The sequence below is a fragment of the Bos indicus x Bos taurus genome, chromosome 2, assembly GCF_003369695.1.
Source record: "Bos indicus x Bos taurus breed Angus x Brahman F1 hybrid chromosome 2, Bos_hybrid_MaternalHap_v2.0, whole genome shotgun sequence".
NCBI lineage: Eukaryota > Metazoa > Chordata > Mammalia > Artiodactyla > Bovidae > Bos > Bos indicus x Bos taurus.
The window spans coordinates 129039258-129055345 of NC_040077.1; the positions used below are offsets into that span (position 1 = coordinate 129039258).

The 16088-nt window shown below is 52.0% G+C and overlaps 1 protein-coding gene across 1 annotated transcript in view; it reads left to right on the top strand.

The window, feature by feature from the left end:
• ASAP3 (ArfGAP with SH3 domain, ankyrin repeat and PH domain 3) overlaps positions 1 to 16088 on the top strand; it is a 51097-nt gene that overhangs the window by 31194 nt on the left and 3815 nt on the right. The window contains 17 exon segments of the mRNA XM_027520624.1: positions 6123 to 6234; positions 6482 to 6567; positions 6985 to 7060; positions 7242 to 7328; positions 7510 to 7619; positions 8752 to 8821; positions 9140 to 9227; positions 11099 to 11147; positions 11276 to 11466; positions 11548 to 11681; positions 11963 to 12057; positions 12242 to 12419; positions 13594 to 13679; positions 13847 to 13962; positions 14578 to 14645; positions 14739 to 14846; positions 14975 to 15170. Of these exon segments, the coding sequence (XP_027376425.1) occupies positions 6123 to 6234; positions 6482 to 6567; positions 6985 to 7060; positions 7242 to 7328; positions 7510 to 7619; positions 8752 to 8821; positions 9140 to 9227; positions 11099 to 11147; positions 11276 to 11466; positions 11548 to 11681; positions 11963 to 12057; positions 12242 to 12419; positions 13594 to 13679; positions 13847 to 13962; positions 14578 to 14645; positions 14739 to 14846; positions 14975 to 15170 (1850 nt within the window).

The window sequence follows — 16088 nt, forward strand, 5'->3', positions numbered from 1 at the left end:
ACAATGTTACATTATCATTATTATTTAATTATTATTTTTGGCTGCACTGCGTCTTCGTCGCTGCGCTCAGGCTTCCTTTAGTCGTGGCAAGCCGGAGCTCCCCTCTGCTTGCGGTAGCTTCTCTTGTGGAGCACAGACTTTAGGGTGTGCTGGCTTCAGTAGCTGTGGCACACAGACTTAGTTGCCCTGTGGCACATGGAATCTTCATGGACCAGGGATCGAACTTGTGTCCTCTGCATTGGCAGGCAAATTCTTCACCACTAGACCACCAGGGAAGTCCAATAACGTCGCTTAAATGGGTGCACTGTGTCTCAATATACGCACCCCCACCGTGTATTTAATCTGCCCTTGTTGTTCGAGAGGCATCCTTGGAACTGCATCCTTGCTCCCACCCATGATTATTTCTGTAGAACCTTTCCGAGAAGTAGTTCCTGGAGCTTTATTGTTCCTCAGGCTCCCAGCACCATGGGGACCTCCCTGAGTCCGACGGAAGGCTGAAACGGCTCCTCCACCAGGGCCTCCATGTGCGCCCCAGCTGTGGGTATACAGCTGGTGCTGGAGGGTGTGGGGCTGTGATGGGCGTGGCCACCCGTTCTCATCAGCGCCCAGGGAGGGGTGTGGACATGCAGGCGGAAGACCTTTCTCTTTCTGATTTGATGTGGGATCACATAGCCTTCATCTTCCTGAGTTACCCTTGACGGAGCCCCTAGCCTTTCAGGAAATCATCTACTACAAGCGTTCCCAACCCCCAGTACCAGTCCTGTTAGGAACTGGGCTGCACAGCTGGAGATGAGTGGTAGGCAAGACAGTGAAACTTCAGCTGTATTTACAGCTGTTCCCCATCGTTCACATTGCCACCTGAGCTCTGCCTCCTATCAGATCAGCGGCGGATCAGAGAACCCTAGATTCTCATGGGAGGGCAAACCCTAACCCTAAAGTCAAGGCAGAACATCCTGAGAGTGCCGCAGAACAGAAATAAAGTGCACGATAAAGGTAATGCCCTTGAACTACCCCCAAACCATCCCCACCCCTGGCCCCTGGAAAAATTGTCTTCCACAAAACCTGTCCCTGGTGCCAAAAACACTGGGGACCACCGATCTGCTAAGTAGAATAAGCCCTACGCAATGCTGACCTCCCCAAGCAGCTGGGCCTTTACCAGATTGATATATTGATCTTGCCTGTGAGGTTTCATTGAAAGAAAAGTCTGTGGAATGATGGGGAAAGAGGTTGGCTGAGGTTATGCAGTGAATTACCAACAGGACCTAGGTTAGAACCCAGGATTTCTGAGTCTGGTGCTCTTCCGGTCACTCCACGTAGCCTCCTGTCTCCTTCTCATGTTACACAGGTTGAGCCATTATGTCCTGGCACAGGTGACTGTGTGCATTCCTTTTATGAGGGCTCCAGGTATAGCTATATATTAGCAAACCAAAAGTTGCTGTGTAATTGCACTTCATTCTTACCAGACCAGTCTGGGCAGCAGCTGCAAGGACCCAGGGCCCTGATAACATCTGCTGATCACCACCAGCTTCTCACACACTGGCTGTTGCTGTAGGAGGTCCCCTCCCCACCTGGGGCTGCTAAGAAAGGCATCCCAGGCCCTGGGCAGCGGACACAGTTACCTAGGCTATTCCATTTTCAGGGCTGTTTCCTCATCTGAAAAATGGAGCCAACATTACTTTCCAGGGTTGATGTGGAGACGAGACAGCCCCTGGCACTGCAGGTCAACACGTGCTTATTTGCCCTCTTGCTGAGCCAGAACTGGGGCCAGAATAACACCACGGGGTAGAGAGGCAGAAGCCCAGACCTCTGCTCCCAGCATTTCCCCCACCAGCCTGGGATCTTGAGCCATTACCTCCCTTCTCTGGGTCTCAGCTTCACCTTCTGTAAGATAGTTTCTGACCGTGATCTATCAGAAGAGACACTGCGACTGTCACCAGCTTGGGGAGACCAGCCAGGGAAGAGGGATGGGATGAATCTGAGCCACAGTGTTGGCTACCAGCACCCTCCCTAAGGCTCTAGCATCAGGCAGACTTGGGTTCAAATCTTGGCTCTAGTTCTTAGCGGCTGTGTGGCTTGGACAAGTCACTTACCATTTCAGCCTCAGGCTCCCTGTCTATAAAATAAAGTCATGATTCCTGCCTTGCGGGGTTGTTGCTTTAGTGTGTGATGGGTCTAGCAGAGCACACAGTACAAAATTATCGCTTAAAAATAATTATTAAGGGACTTCCCTGGTGGCCCGGTGGCTAAGACTCCATGCTTCCAATGCATGGGGCTTGGGTTCCATCCCTGGTCAGGGAACTAGATCTCACATTCCACAACTAAAGATTCCACATGCCTCAACTGAGACCCAGTGCAGCCAAATACATCTTTTTCAAAATAAATATTAATAACAGCAGCTAATAATACTTCCTTAAGAGCTTCCTTTGTGCCAACTGCTGTGATAAGCTTTTTACATCAGTTATCAGTTTTGATTGTTGTTGGAAGGGAAAAGGGGCGGTCATCCCCAATTTCTAGGTTGAGTAGTGAGGGGAAAAAAATACCACCACAATCCCTGCCTTAGTGGATCCCACTGGTTTGTTAGCAAGAAGAAAGTCCCAAAAGAATGAAGATACAAAATAAAAGTGCTCTAGCGATGGTATCAGCACAGAGGCGCAGAAGGGGCAGGCGGTTTTGTTTGGGTGGAGAGAAGGGTGATTGGAAAAGGCATCGCCCGAGAGGTGGTTCACGGGGCCAGGTTGGCAGGTGCACGGTTCCTTTTGATTCCTTCCCTCTCCCATCTCCCCACCCCGACGTCCTCACTCTACCGGTACCTGTCTCTCATCCCCTGGATCACATTAGACAATGGCTGTGGTCCCCTTCTCCAATTGTCTCTGTCTTCTTAGTAACTAGCATTTCAGCACTTTTCACTATTTTATTTCACTCCTGCTGCAACTCCATTCAAAGGAAATAAAAAATATTCTTAAGGTTTGAAATGTTTAAGAAACACTGGTGATCCTTTGAGGACAGGGAGGGAATGGAATTTGTTATTTTCTGGGTCGGGGTGTGTGTGTTGCAATACAAGCACTCCCAGCTATTAGTGTGAGGTGATTCGGGTCATCTTGGGTGACTATATCAGACTTTGTAGGGAAATCTCTATAATTACCATAGCTGAGGCTGAAGGACAAAGCTATGATTAATCACAAGGCCCTGTATCATACTTTACAGCTTATCTTCATCCTGAACTAAACAGCTTCTATCCTTTAATCTCCATTAGACCGGCATTAAAAAAAAAAATTATTGGAAGTGAAAGTCACTCAGTTGTGTCCGATTCTTTGCGACCCTATACAATACAGTCCATGGAATTCTCCAGGTCAGAATACTGGAGTGGGTAGCCTTTCCCTTCTCCCGGGATCTTCCCAACCCAGGAATAGAACCCAGGTCTCCCACACTGCAGGCAGGTTCTTTACCAGCTAAGCCACAAGGGAAGCTCAAGAATACTGGAGTGGGTAGCCTATCCCTTCTCCAGCAGATCTTCCCAACCCAGAAATCGAACCAGGATCTCCTGCATTGCAGGAAGATTCTTTACCTACTGAGCTATCAGGGAAGCCCTAAATAAGAAGTGAGTGAAGTCAGTGAGTGAAAGTCGCTCAGTCGTGTCCAACTCTTTGCGACCCTGTAGACTATACAGTCCATGGAATTCTCCAGGCCAGAACACTGGAGTGGGTAGCCTTTCCCTTCTCCAGGGGATCTTCCCAACCCAGGGATCGAACCCAGGTCTCTCTCATTGCAGGTGGATTCTTTACCAACTGAGCTATCAGGGAAGCCTACCCTACACTAAAAAAAAGTATCTAAAGGAATCACCAGGTTATTACTCTAATCATCAGTGTCATTAGCAGCATCATAGTCCTGCCATTTATTGAGGGCCTTACCACAACCAGGGACTGTACTAAATGTCTCCAATGCGTTAGATCATTTGAGACCTAGGCAGTATTAGTCTTATTTTTGGAAATGGGGAAGGTGAGGTTTAGAAAGATGCATAAAGGTTAAATAAGCAAGGGAGCTGCCATAAATCCAAAATCCACATTTCTAGCCACTGTACTGGGCTTCCCTTGTAGCTCAGCTGGTAAAGAATCTGCCTTCAATGTGGGAGACCTGGGTTCAACCCCTGGGTTGGGAAGATCCCCTGGAAAAGGGAAAGGCTACCCACTCCAGTATTCTGGCCTGGAGAATTCCATGGACTGTAGAGTCCATGGGGTTGCAGAGAGTTGGACATGACACTTTACCGTGGCTTCTTTTTCGTCCGTTTACTCTGGAGCAGGCTTTCCAAAACGTCAGTGTATTCCCCATCCTTTTTTAACAGCTGCATAATATCCCTATGTGTGGTCATAGCATAATTTATTTAACCACTTCCCGTTGATAGATATGTAGCTCATTTTTTCATTTTTCCCTGTTTACAGACATGGTAACAGTGAAGGCAGGAGCCCCCCTTGCCCTCTCCCAGTTGTTCTGCCCCCACAGTCCCCCGTCCTGCTTAATGAGCTGCCGGGCTCATTGTTGCTCAGGCCTGGCCATCACCTCTCTCTGCCACTCATCTTCAGATCTCAAAAAAAGCATCTGCCTGACCCTCAAGCCTGTTCCCAGGGTCAGTCCCCACCTAACTCCACTCTCCTGCCATAGACTCCCTCCCGGGGTATTATAAAGCTTTAACGAAATGAAGAATCACCACTTCAAAGAAAATTAAAAACAAAACCACTAAAAACCCTGCAAAAGTCTGCTCTCAGAGCAGTGGCTTTCACCCGGGGTGATTTTGCACCCCCACCCTATTCCCCAGGAGACATTTCTGGTTGTCACAACAAGGGAGATGCTGGTGGCATCTAGTGGGCAGGGGTCAAGGGTACTGCTAAACAGCCTGTGTTCACAGAGCGGCCCCCACATCAGAGAAGTATCTGGTTAAAATGTCTGTAGTTCAAAGGTTGAGAAACTGCTCTTCAGGTCTCCAGAGACAGAGTGTGCAAATAAGCACCATTCCAGAGGTCTGAGGTCAGTAAAGCCTAGAACTAAAGACTGAGAACTCAGTCTAGGCCATTGCTTCCTCCCTTCGTAGATGGAAGAACTGCAGCCGAAAGAGGCCTGTAGCACAGCTGCAGAGTCTTCTGTGTGTTCAGTCTTTTGCATCCTTTATCTCATCTGGGTACAGATGAACAGCCCCATTTTCCAGATGTGGAGACTGAGGCTTAGAGAGGGGAAGTAATGCAGATGTAAGGTTATCCCACATCTGTCTTCTTTGACACCCCCTTGGAAGCAAAACTGTTATGCAAGTCGTCTCCTTCACACAGGCTCATGGGTCCAGCCCCAGGTGTGGAAATACTCTCCTGGTTGGGAGTGGGTAGTCTAATGGGTGTGGGATTTCCAGGAAACTAATTGCCCACAGTTCCACCCAACCCCAAACAGGGGAAACCACCAACCCTGAGAACAGGAGGGGAAGGCCCAGCTTACTCTCAGCTACGGGGTGGGAAGTGCTTGCTTTCTTCACCTACAAAAGAAAAGAATCAAGGTTTTCTAAGCTCTAAATGGAAGCTCTTGGCTCAGAAGAATGAAGGCACCTTGTGGTGCCTCCTAACCCCCATGGTCCTAAATCCCTTCCAGCAAACTCTAATTCCAATGCCACCTGGCCCTATGGGAACCCATCCCCTCCCTGCATTAGAAACCCTTAACTCCTTCCTATTGCTCTTGAGACAAAGACCGAGAACCTCAGCATGGTCTGAATCAGGCCCTGGAAGCACCTCCCTCCATCCCTGCTGTGAGTCCTGTCTCTCCTGTCTGCAGCTGTCTGATCCTCCCACCAGCCCTGGCTTCTTAGACTTCAGATCTCAGCTCCCATATCCTGAGCAGCCAGATGAGGTCGGATGCCCATTTTACTCTCCCCTTACTCACTGCAAGGCTGTGATTTGATTCATGTCTTTCCCCGCTACCAGCCTGTAGATTCTCTGAATCCACCTTGTTGACCATTGTACCTCAACAGCTGGCACAAAGGAGGGTCCCCCTCATCCTCGTGTGCCCATACAGAGAGCAGCGTGTAGGGGTGGTGGGACATGCAGGGGCTTAGGGAGAGTTGTTCAGGCCTCTCTTTCCTTGGGGTCTAGGGCCAGGCTGGAGAAGGAGAGGGACCGGGCCAGGGTGATAGGAGGGAGCACCGGGGAGGTGGCCCAGGACACGCAGAGAGAACGACGTGTCTTCCAGTTGCACATGTGTGAGGTAAGGGGGCCCCAGGGTGAGTCCGACCCCAGGGTGAGGGTGGGATAGGATGTGTCTTCCAGTCTACATCCCTGAACCCTCAGGGGCCCAGTCACAGTCTCAGCCAAGGTCCTTGCCAGATGGCCCTTGAGATGTCACCCAGGTTCGGTCCTGGCCAGGAAGATTAGCTGGGGATGAAGACAGCAGCCTCTTGTCCCCAGGATTCCGTCTTGCTCACGTCACACACTTTGCCCTGCCCTCTCCCCAGTATCTGCTGAAAGCCGGGGAGAGCCAGATGAAGCAAGGTCCTGATTTCCTGCAGAGCCTCATCAAATTCTTCCATGCTCAGCACAAGTAGGTTCCCCTGATGTCCCACCCGTATCCCCACAGTCTCTTGCCCCTTTAACCCTTCAGGCAACCCAGAACAGGGTCATCTCCAGTGTCTGGCAGACCCTCGAAGTTTCTATGTGTGAATGTATGTCATTGGTAACGCTTTTTGCAGCTGCTCTTTATTGAATGTTCATCAGGTATCAGGCACTAAGTACTTACACAACCCCCTTGAGCAGCTACTGATATTATTCCCATTTTACAGATGCAAAAACTGAGGCTCAGATTTACTAAGATCACATAGCTAGAAAACAGGATCTGGACCATCAAACTGTACCACCCCCCAGGTGCCCTGGGATCTTTAGAGCACCTTCTCTCATACTTCATCTCTCATTTTCATCTCTCTCTCTCTCTCTCTGGTCCCGTGCTTGGCCTCAAACTCAGCTTTTTCCAAGATGGCTTGAAGGCAGCTCAGAGCCTGTCTCCCTTCATCGAGAAGCTGGCAGTCTCGGTACACACAGTAAGTCAGGCTTCACCCCTGAGCGTGTGGTTAAGCCCCCTGTCCTCCTGGGAACATCTGTGGCTGTGGAAGAGCTGGCTCCTGCCGAGACAGCGAGGCTGCTGCCCTGCTGCTCTGGGCATGAGCTCCGTGCCTGGCACAACTGCCAGCTGATAACTGGGTCCTGCCCTTCATCCCATAGCTGCGTCAAGCCCAGGAGGAGGAGCTACAGAAGCTGACCCAGCTCCGGGACTCCCTCCGAGGGACACTGCAGCTCGAGAGCAGAGAGGTCAGCCCCCAAATCATCCCCAAACAAGTGCCCACCCCCTCCCAGGCCCACCCTGGAGGGAGGGAGAGAAAGGAAGACCCCACAGGGTCCCCTTGAAAAGGTCTCCCTGAGCGAGACCCCTGCAGAACGGGGCTCTTTGCCCCACATGCCCTGAGGTCTCCTTCACGTGTCCAAGCAACAGGAGAGTCTGAGCCGGAAGAACTCGGGAGGTGGCTACAGCATCCACCAGCACCAAGGCAACAAGCAGTTTGGGACAGAGAAGGTTGGCTTCTTGTATAAGAAAAGTGACGGGTAAGTGACTCAGAGAGCTCGAGTAACTTGCCCGAAGCCACACAGACGTAAATGATAGGGTTGAAGGAGGCGCCTGAAGGGCTAGTTCCTATTATTTGTTGAGGGTTCCAGGGCCCTCCATGCTGCAGTGCAAAACCACCAGAATCCTGGGCTCATGAACTCTGCTGAACGTTGCAGTTCTTAATGGAAAGAAGGAGAACAGCAGCGCCAAACACTTTTTGGGCAGTCTCCATGGCCCCACTCTTAACCGTTGTAATATACTGAATATGCCTGGACATGAAAATGTTGGCTGTGCCTTGTTCCCTCATGTGAAAAACAAAAATCAGGCTGTAAATGCAAAAGCCTTTATGGGATCCATTCATTAATTTTTTTTTTTTTACTAACTAATCAGTTTTTATCAGAGAAAAATAACTTGGTTAAACCAATTAATATTTACCTCTTATAGGAAAAGTGTTAAGTAGCTTTGACTATGGATTTGCTCATTTTATTTCGCATGCTAAGTTGCTTCAGTCGTGTCCAACTCTTTGCAATCCTGTGGACTGTAGCCCGCCTGGCTCCTCTGTCCATGGACTTCTCCAGGCCAGAATACGGGAGTCATGCTCCCCTGCAGGGGACTTCCTGACCCAGGGATTGAACCTGCGTCTCATATCTCCTGTATTGGCAGGCGGGTTCTTTAACACTAGTGCCACCTGGAAAGTCCATCTTATTTTGGGAGTCTCGGTGTTTATCTTGCTTGGTCTTTAATCACAATTCATCTCTCATGGTCAAGAGCCTATTCCTTCTCTCAGACTAGGAGCTCCCTAAGGTTGCGAGCTGTGTCTCTTCCATCAGACCGGAAGCTCTCAGAGGACCAAGGTCACATGGTCCCCTTTAGAATAAAGACTCTCAGAGAGTGGGTCTGTTTCCTCATCTGATTGGGAGCTTTCTAAGGGCAGGACTGTGCCTCCTTCATCGGAAGGGAGCCAGGGAGTTAGGAGTATAGGGGTCGGAGTCAGGGGACAGAAAAGGTAAAGAAGTGGGACTGGAGGTCATACAGGTGGGGTCGGAGACCTGGTCTAGGACCTTGTTCACCAACATGTTCACACCTAGTGTGAGCCCTGGGTGATGGTCTTTCTATCCCTCTGGGCCCTAGAATTCGAAGAGTCTGGCAGAAAAGGAAGTGTGGAGTCAAGTATGGCTGCCTGACCATCTCACACAGCACGGTGAGGCCTGGAGGATGGGGATCTCAGGGCATGATGGGTCCTCTCCTCCTGGTGTTCAGAACAGACAGGTGGCAAGCCCTCCCTCTAAGATGCAAACCTGGATCCAGGGAGCTGGAGACCCTCCGCAGGAGGAAGGATGGGCTCCAAAGCCCCCAAGCTGGTCTTGGCCCAGCCTCCACATCCTTGAGGTGCTGGGAGAGGGGAGACATTAACTGGAACATGATTATTATGCCCATTTAACACATTGGGAAACTGAGGCCTAAGAGTTTGGGAGGCCCAGAGGGTAACTGTACATCCTCCATCTGCAACTTCCCACAGATAAACCGGCCCCCAGTGAAGCTGACCCTGCTGACATGCCAAGTAAGGCCAAACCCCGAGGAGAAAAAGTGCTTTGACCTGGTGACCCGTGAGTAGTCCCTGCCCCCTACACCTCAACTGGCCAAGGCTTCTCTAAGAGACCAGTCAGTCCTGGGAGGCTCCAATTAGGGGGTCTGTGTCCAATTCCACAAGTGAAAGTTGCTCAGTTGTGTCCAACTCTTTGTGACCCTAGAATTCTCCAGACCAGAATACTGGAGTGGATAGCCTTTCCCTTCTCTAGGGGATCTTCCCAACCCAGGGATCGAACCCAGGTCTCCCGCATTGCGGGCAGATTCTTTACCAGCTGAGCCACAAGGGAATTCCATGAATACTGAGTGGGGGTAGCCTATCCCTTTTCCAGGGGATCTTCCGGACCCAGGAATCGAACCAGGTCTCCTGCACTGCAGGTGGATTTTTTTTTACTGCTGAGCTTCCGGGGAAGCCCCAAGTGTTTATCAAATAGCCTACTACAGGCATACAACTCTTTAAGCCCTGGACAGGCTATTTAAAAGCTTCACTCTATATCACATTAAAGATTAAAATGCACCCACATGCATGCGTGCGTGCTTAGTCCCTAAATTGTTTTCTGACCGCATGGATTGTAGCCCACCAGGCCCTCTGTCCGTGGGATTTCCCAGACAAGAATACTGGAGGGGGTTGTCATTTCCTTCTCCAGGGGATCTTCCCCACCCAGGGATCGAACCTTCATCTCCTGCATCGGCAGGCAGTTCTTTACCACTGAGCCACCAGGGAAGCCCAAAATATATTCACGCACCACTCTGAATATGATTATTTCTGTAAAATATATTTAAATGGATTTGGGTAATTTGGCTTTCAAAATTATTATTACTTAAAAATGTTCCATTTTCATCATTTGGAGTCTTTGGTGACAGGCATCTCACGGGGTCCAGCACAGGCTGAGAAAGCCCTAGATCTGGTCCTTGGGGAGCTCTGCCTGGCAGGGGTGTAATGTGGAGACCCAGGACTACAAGGGGATGGGAAGTGTCCAGAAGAGCGGTGCAGATAGAGCCCCCTCAGAGATTAGAGGACAGAAGTCCTACCCTGCCATGGGGGAATCAGGAAAGGCTGCTGGGAGGAGAGAGCTCTAGAGTCTGACCTTGAAGAACCCAGAACGTCAAGTCTAGGGAAGGACATTTCGGGAGACAGGACCTGGTGTGGCGAAAGGCATGGAAACAGGAGGGTGGGCCCACCAGTTTAGCCAGGGTGCAGGGTTCACATAGGAGCAGTGGGAGATGAAGCCTGGGAATTTCTCTTTTTTTATTTATTGTTTTTATTTGGCTTAGGTCTTAGTTGCAGCATGTGGGATCTAGTTCCCTGACCAGGGATCGAATCTGGGCTTCCTGCATTGGGAGTGTGGATTTTTAGCCACTGGGTCACCAGGGAAGTCCCTGGGAATACCTCTTAAAGATTTGGACCTTCTTTCCTGGAAGGAGGGAGCCACAGGAGACCTTGGAGCAGTGAAATGGCGTGATTAGGGCAGAACCTCGGGCCCAACCATCTGGCAGCTGGTGCAGGCGGGTGGGGGCGCGGGGACAGGGACAGGCCAGGAAGACCAGAAGGGAGGCTGTGGACCTGGGGCTGAGTGGGAAGGTGGTTGTAGGTTCAGAGGATACTCTGCTTGTGGGCTGAGGGGGGTCTTGTGCCCTGGGAAACGGCACCTGACCCTGGAAGCTGGTTCACACAGAGGGGCCTTCTTGGAATTGGACTTTGGAGACTGCTGAGAAACTGCCCCCTCTGCTGGCCACTGTCATCACCCTCCCCTGGTAGCCTAACCAAGCCTGGCCCCACAGGGACAAAAGCTCCCTCTGGACTCAGCACTTGGGATGACATCTTCTCGGGCCCAGGGAGGTAAGGCCAGCAGGATCCCTGTGGCCCAGACAACCTCTCCTTTCCCCACAGACAACAGGACGTACCACTTCCAGGCGGAGGACGAACATGAGTGTGAGGCGTGAGTGCCCCCTGAAGTCCAGCCAAGGGGTGGGGGTGAGGGGGGCAGCCTCCGGCCTGATACAGAAGCACCACCCCCCCCATCACCGGCGGCGTCATCCCCACGCTGTGGCTCGCCCGGCTCCGCAGGTGGGTGTCAGTGCTGCAGAACAGCAAGGACGAAGCCTTGAGCAGTGCCTTCCTCGGGGAGCCCGGCAGCGGCCCGGGGCCCTGGGGGGCCGCCGGGCTGGACGGGGAGCCCCAGGACCTGACCAAACTGCTCATCGCCGAGGTCAAGAGCAGGCCCGGGAATGGCCAGTGCTGCGACTGCGGGGCTGCAGGTGCGGCGGGGCGAGGAGAAGCGGGTGGAAGTGGAGGGGCGGGGCCCACGCCTCTGAGGCACGAGTGCCTCTATTTTGCAGACCCCACCTGGCTCAGCACCAACCTGGGCGTGCTCACCTGCATCCAGTGCTCGGGCGTCCACCGCGAGCTGGGCGTGCGCTTCTCACGCATGCAGTCCCTTACCTTGGACCTGCTGGGCCCCTCGGAGTTGTTGGTGAGGGCGGGGTGGGGCGGGGCCAGACGGGGTTCGGGGCGTGGCCTGGTTAGGGGGCGGGGCTTGGGCCGGTTGGTTCAGCTCCGCTGGAGCTTGTGGGGTTGGGTGAGGCCCGGCCGATTTGGGGCCAGGACCCAGACAAGCCCGAAAGACGATGGTCAGGAGCGGGGCCTGGACCAGGAGGGAGCCTGAGGGGCGGGACCTCTGGGGGCTCAGTCCTCCAGGGGTGGGTGTTATCCTAAGCTCCGGGTCTCAACCCCATCACTTTCCCGCGAACCCAGCTGGCCCTGAACATCGGAAACACTCGCTTCAATGAGGTCATGGAGGCCCAGCTGCCCTCGCACGGCGGCCCTAAGCCCTCCGCTGAGAGTGACATGTAAGGAGATTCTCAGATGGGGGCGGATGCCGGCCGGGGAAATTCTGCTTCCCCAGAGCCCAGGGAGAAGCCTGGGGAAAGAGGAGGCTTCGGTCTGGAAGAGTCCAGGACATGTGGGATGGTCTCAAGGGTCAACTGGGTGGAAACAGTCCTTGCTCTGACATCCCGCGGTTATTTTTGGCAGGAGCGCCCGCAGGGACTATATTGTGGCCAAGTATGTGGAACACAGGTTTGCCCGGAGGTCCACCCCTGAGCCTCAGAGACTCTGTACAGCCATTTGCAACCGGGATCTCCTGTCTGTGCTGGAGGCCTTCGCTAATGGGCAGGACTTTGGACAGCCACTGCCAGGGCCCGAGGGGCAGGTGAGAACCTTCTCCAAGGACCACTTACAACCCAGACACAATTAGCACACCCTGTCCTCCTCCAGGACTGGCTATTATTACTGCCCCCTGCCCCCACCTCTGTGTGTGTATGTGTGTGTTAGTCACTCAGTCGTGTCCGACTCTTTGCAACTCAAGCCCACCAGGCTTCTCTGTCCATGGAATTCTCTAGGCCAGAATACTGGAGTGAGCTGCCATTCCCTTCTCCAGGGGATCTTCCCGACTCAGGGATCAAACCCAGCTCTCCTGGCTTGGCAGGTGGATTCTTTACCATCTGAGCCACCAGAGAAGCCTGTGCCCCACCTCTGACATCTGCTCAAACCCTACCATCAGAGGGGTAAATGGGAGAGCGCAGCTTCAGTCAGGCAATCTTAAGGCCAGATCCTGGCTCTGTCTTCCTAGCTGTGTGCTCCTGAGCAGGTTACTTAACTTCTCTGAGTCTTTTTTCCCTCATCTGTAAAACAGGTTAATGATAGCACCCACAGGGTTGAGGTGAGAATTAAGTCATGTATGAAAGGGCCTGGTGCATAATATATGCAATAAATGTTAGAATCTTTTCTTTTCTTTTTTTCTTGAAAAGCTTTAGAAATGGGTAGGAGTGATGAGATCAGAGCAGGGGAAGACCATCACATTGGTGATTCTAGTAACAAATATCATGTGAGCTGGGAAGGAAAGGATAACACAGACTTTTGAAAGATTAAATGGACACTAATTGGGCATCAGTAATTGGGTGCCTTGTCTTTGAGCCTTCTGCCTGATATCTTGGTGGAGCTGTCCAGGGGCCAGGGTGGGTGCAGCACTTAGACAGGATAAGAATTTGGAGCAACTTACATGCAAATGATAACTGAAAGCTCAAGGTTATTTGTGGTCTTGGGGGTCATGAAAAGGAGGAGCAGAGAGAGGAGTGCAGAGCCAAGAACCAAGTTTGGGAAACACCTTCTCCTGGGGGAGGAGGAGGCAGAACCACTGAAGGAAGGAGTGAAGGAATGGCCTTGTACCCCGCTCTGAAACCTGAGGTTTCCCCATTCAGTCTCCTCTCACCGGGGTTCTGGCACTCTCATATCTGGAGGTGTCAGGGGGCAGCAAGCGTTCAAGAGGGTAATGTTGTGGGGGCAGGTGAACTGGGGGAAACTCAGAGGTGTGGACGTGTATTCAGGCACCTGGAGAGCTCGCCCTGCACCTGGCTGTCAGAGTCGCCAACCAGGCCTCCCTGCCCCTGGTGGATTTCATCATCCAAAATGGGTGAGAACCTTCCTGCCCGCCTGCCCACCTCCTCACGCTCCCCTTTCCTTCCTCTTCTCCCCGTCTCCTCCCTCCTTTCCTCTCCCTCTTTTGCCCCTGACTCTGACCCCCTCACCTGTCTGTTCCCTTCCTACCTCCCTACATCCCTGACCCCCCGACACCCGCAGTGGTCACCTGGATGCCAAAGCTGCTGATGGGAACAGCGCCCTCCACTGCGCTGTCTTCTATAACCAGCTCGACTGCCTCAAGCTGCTGCTGAAAGGGAGAGCCTCAGTGGCCACAGGTGGGGCTCGACAACTCCTCCATCAACCCCCCATTCCTGGCTACCCCTCGTGGCGGACTTCCTGCCTTATTCCCAGACACAGAGCACTTGGAGAGTCCAAGCACTGCCAATGGACTTTGCAGACAGACTTGGGTTCTTACCCTGGCTTGTTTCTGACCGCCTTTGTGATGTTGGAGTTTGTCTGTTCATCTCTTGAACCTCAGCTTCTTCATCTGTAGAATGGGCATGCAATCACTGACCTAGTAGACCTGCTAAAAGGATAAAATAAAATGTTTCTGAAAGTACCTAGTCAAGTAAACATTAACTAAATCTGAATAATAGTGCTTAGAATAGCTACAATTGACTGTTTAATGTGCACCTGATAATGTGCCAGGTTTTCTATGTCCATTAACTTAATCCTTACAACAACCTCATCAGTAGTTAGTATCATACTCACTTTATAGGTGAGACAGTTAAGGCACAGAGAGGTTGAGTCACTTGTCCATGGTCACACAGCCATGAGGTAGCAGAGCCAAGATTAAAACCTAGACAGTTTTGATTCCAAGACTCATCTTAACCTCTATGTTATAATGCCTCTTTGACCCTAACCATGACCGCTGTCTTTATCCCTCCCAGTGAATGAGGCAGGAGAGACAGCTCTGGACATAGCCAGGAGGAAGCAGCACAAGGAGTGTGAGAACCTGGTGAGATCTAGGGAAGGAGAGGGAGCCCTGACCCCTCGTCTCTCTCCACCGAGCCCCTGGCCTTCTGAACTACAAAGGCTTTGTGTTTGGCAGCTGGAGCAGGCCCAGGCCGGGACCCTCACCTTCCCCTTGCACTTGGACTACGCCTGGGGAATTTCCACAGAGCCTGGCTCCGACAGTGAGGAGGATGAGGAAGAGAAGGTGCGTCCCAGCCTCTCGGGTCTCCAGACAGCCCAAGGGAAGAGTCAGATGGGCCCTGAGGTGAGGAGGGGTGGGGCTGAGCACGGGGAACCAAGGCCATCTTTCCTATCACCATTTTGCCCCAGCAGCGCTGTGCACTGAAGCCCCCAGCCCAGGCCCGCTGGACCAGTGGGAGGCTGGACATCAGCAACAAGACCTATGAGACCATCACCAGCCTGGGACCAGCTGCCCCTAAGAGCCAGAGTGAGGATTGCCCCCCACCTTTGCCGGTCAAAAACCTTTCTCGGACCATGGCCCAAGGGCGTGTGGGACATGCCAGTGGAGGTATGGTTGGTTGCCCAGAAAAATTCTCTCGTGCCATTCATTGAGGGCCTGCTATGTGCTGGGGGACTGAGCTAAGAGCGTTGTGTTAGTCCATGTTATCCTCACCATCACCTGGCAGGTAGGGGTTATCATCTGCCCCTTATAGGTAAAGGCAGAGAGATGTTAAGTAACATGCCCAAGACCCCACAGCTAAACCCTGATGTGGGCTTCAAACCCAGGTATGTCTTATTCCAGATTCCTCAGTGCTTCACTTAAATAAAAGAGAGGGAAGAATGTTTTTTTTTTTTTTTTTTTTTTTTTTTTGGAAGAATGTTTTGAGCATCCACTGTATCTCAAGTCCCTTGGGGTCTACTGAGACGCAGTCTAGAGAGGGAGATAAAAACTGGAGGCTAGCTCATTATAGGAGAAGGCAATGGCAACCCACTCCAGTACTCTTGCCTGGCAAATCCCATGGACGGAGGAGCCTGGTGGGCTGCAGCCATGGGGTCGCTACGAATCGGACACGACTGAGCAACTTCACTTTTACTTTTCACTTTCATGCATTGGAGAAGGCAATGGCAAACCCACTCCAGTGTTCTTGCCTGGAGAATCCCAGGGACAGGGGGGCCTGGTGGGCTGCCGTCTCTGGGGTCGCACAGAGTCGGACACGACTGAAGCGACTTAGCAGCAGCAGCAGCAGCAGCAGCTCATTATAATATAAGGCATAGTGTGACATAGGACATAAATCCCAAAAGGAAAGAAGCAAGCTTTGCTGACTATTTCTCCAGCACCTAGCACAGTGCCTGGCTGTTGTCAAGAACTCTTGGTTGAATGAATGAACAAGCTTGTTCTGGGAACTCAGGAGAGGAAGGGAGCTGACCCTGTTAGGATTGGTGTGGGGGTTAGGAAGGCTTCTTGGAGGGGGCAGCATCAGAGCTG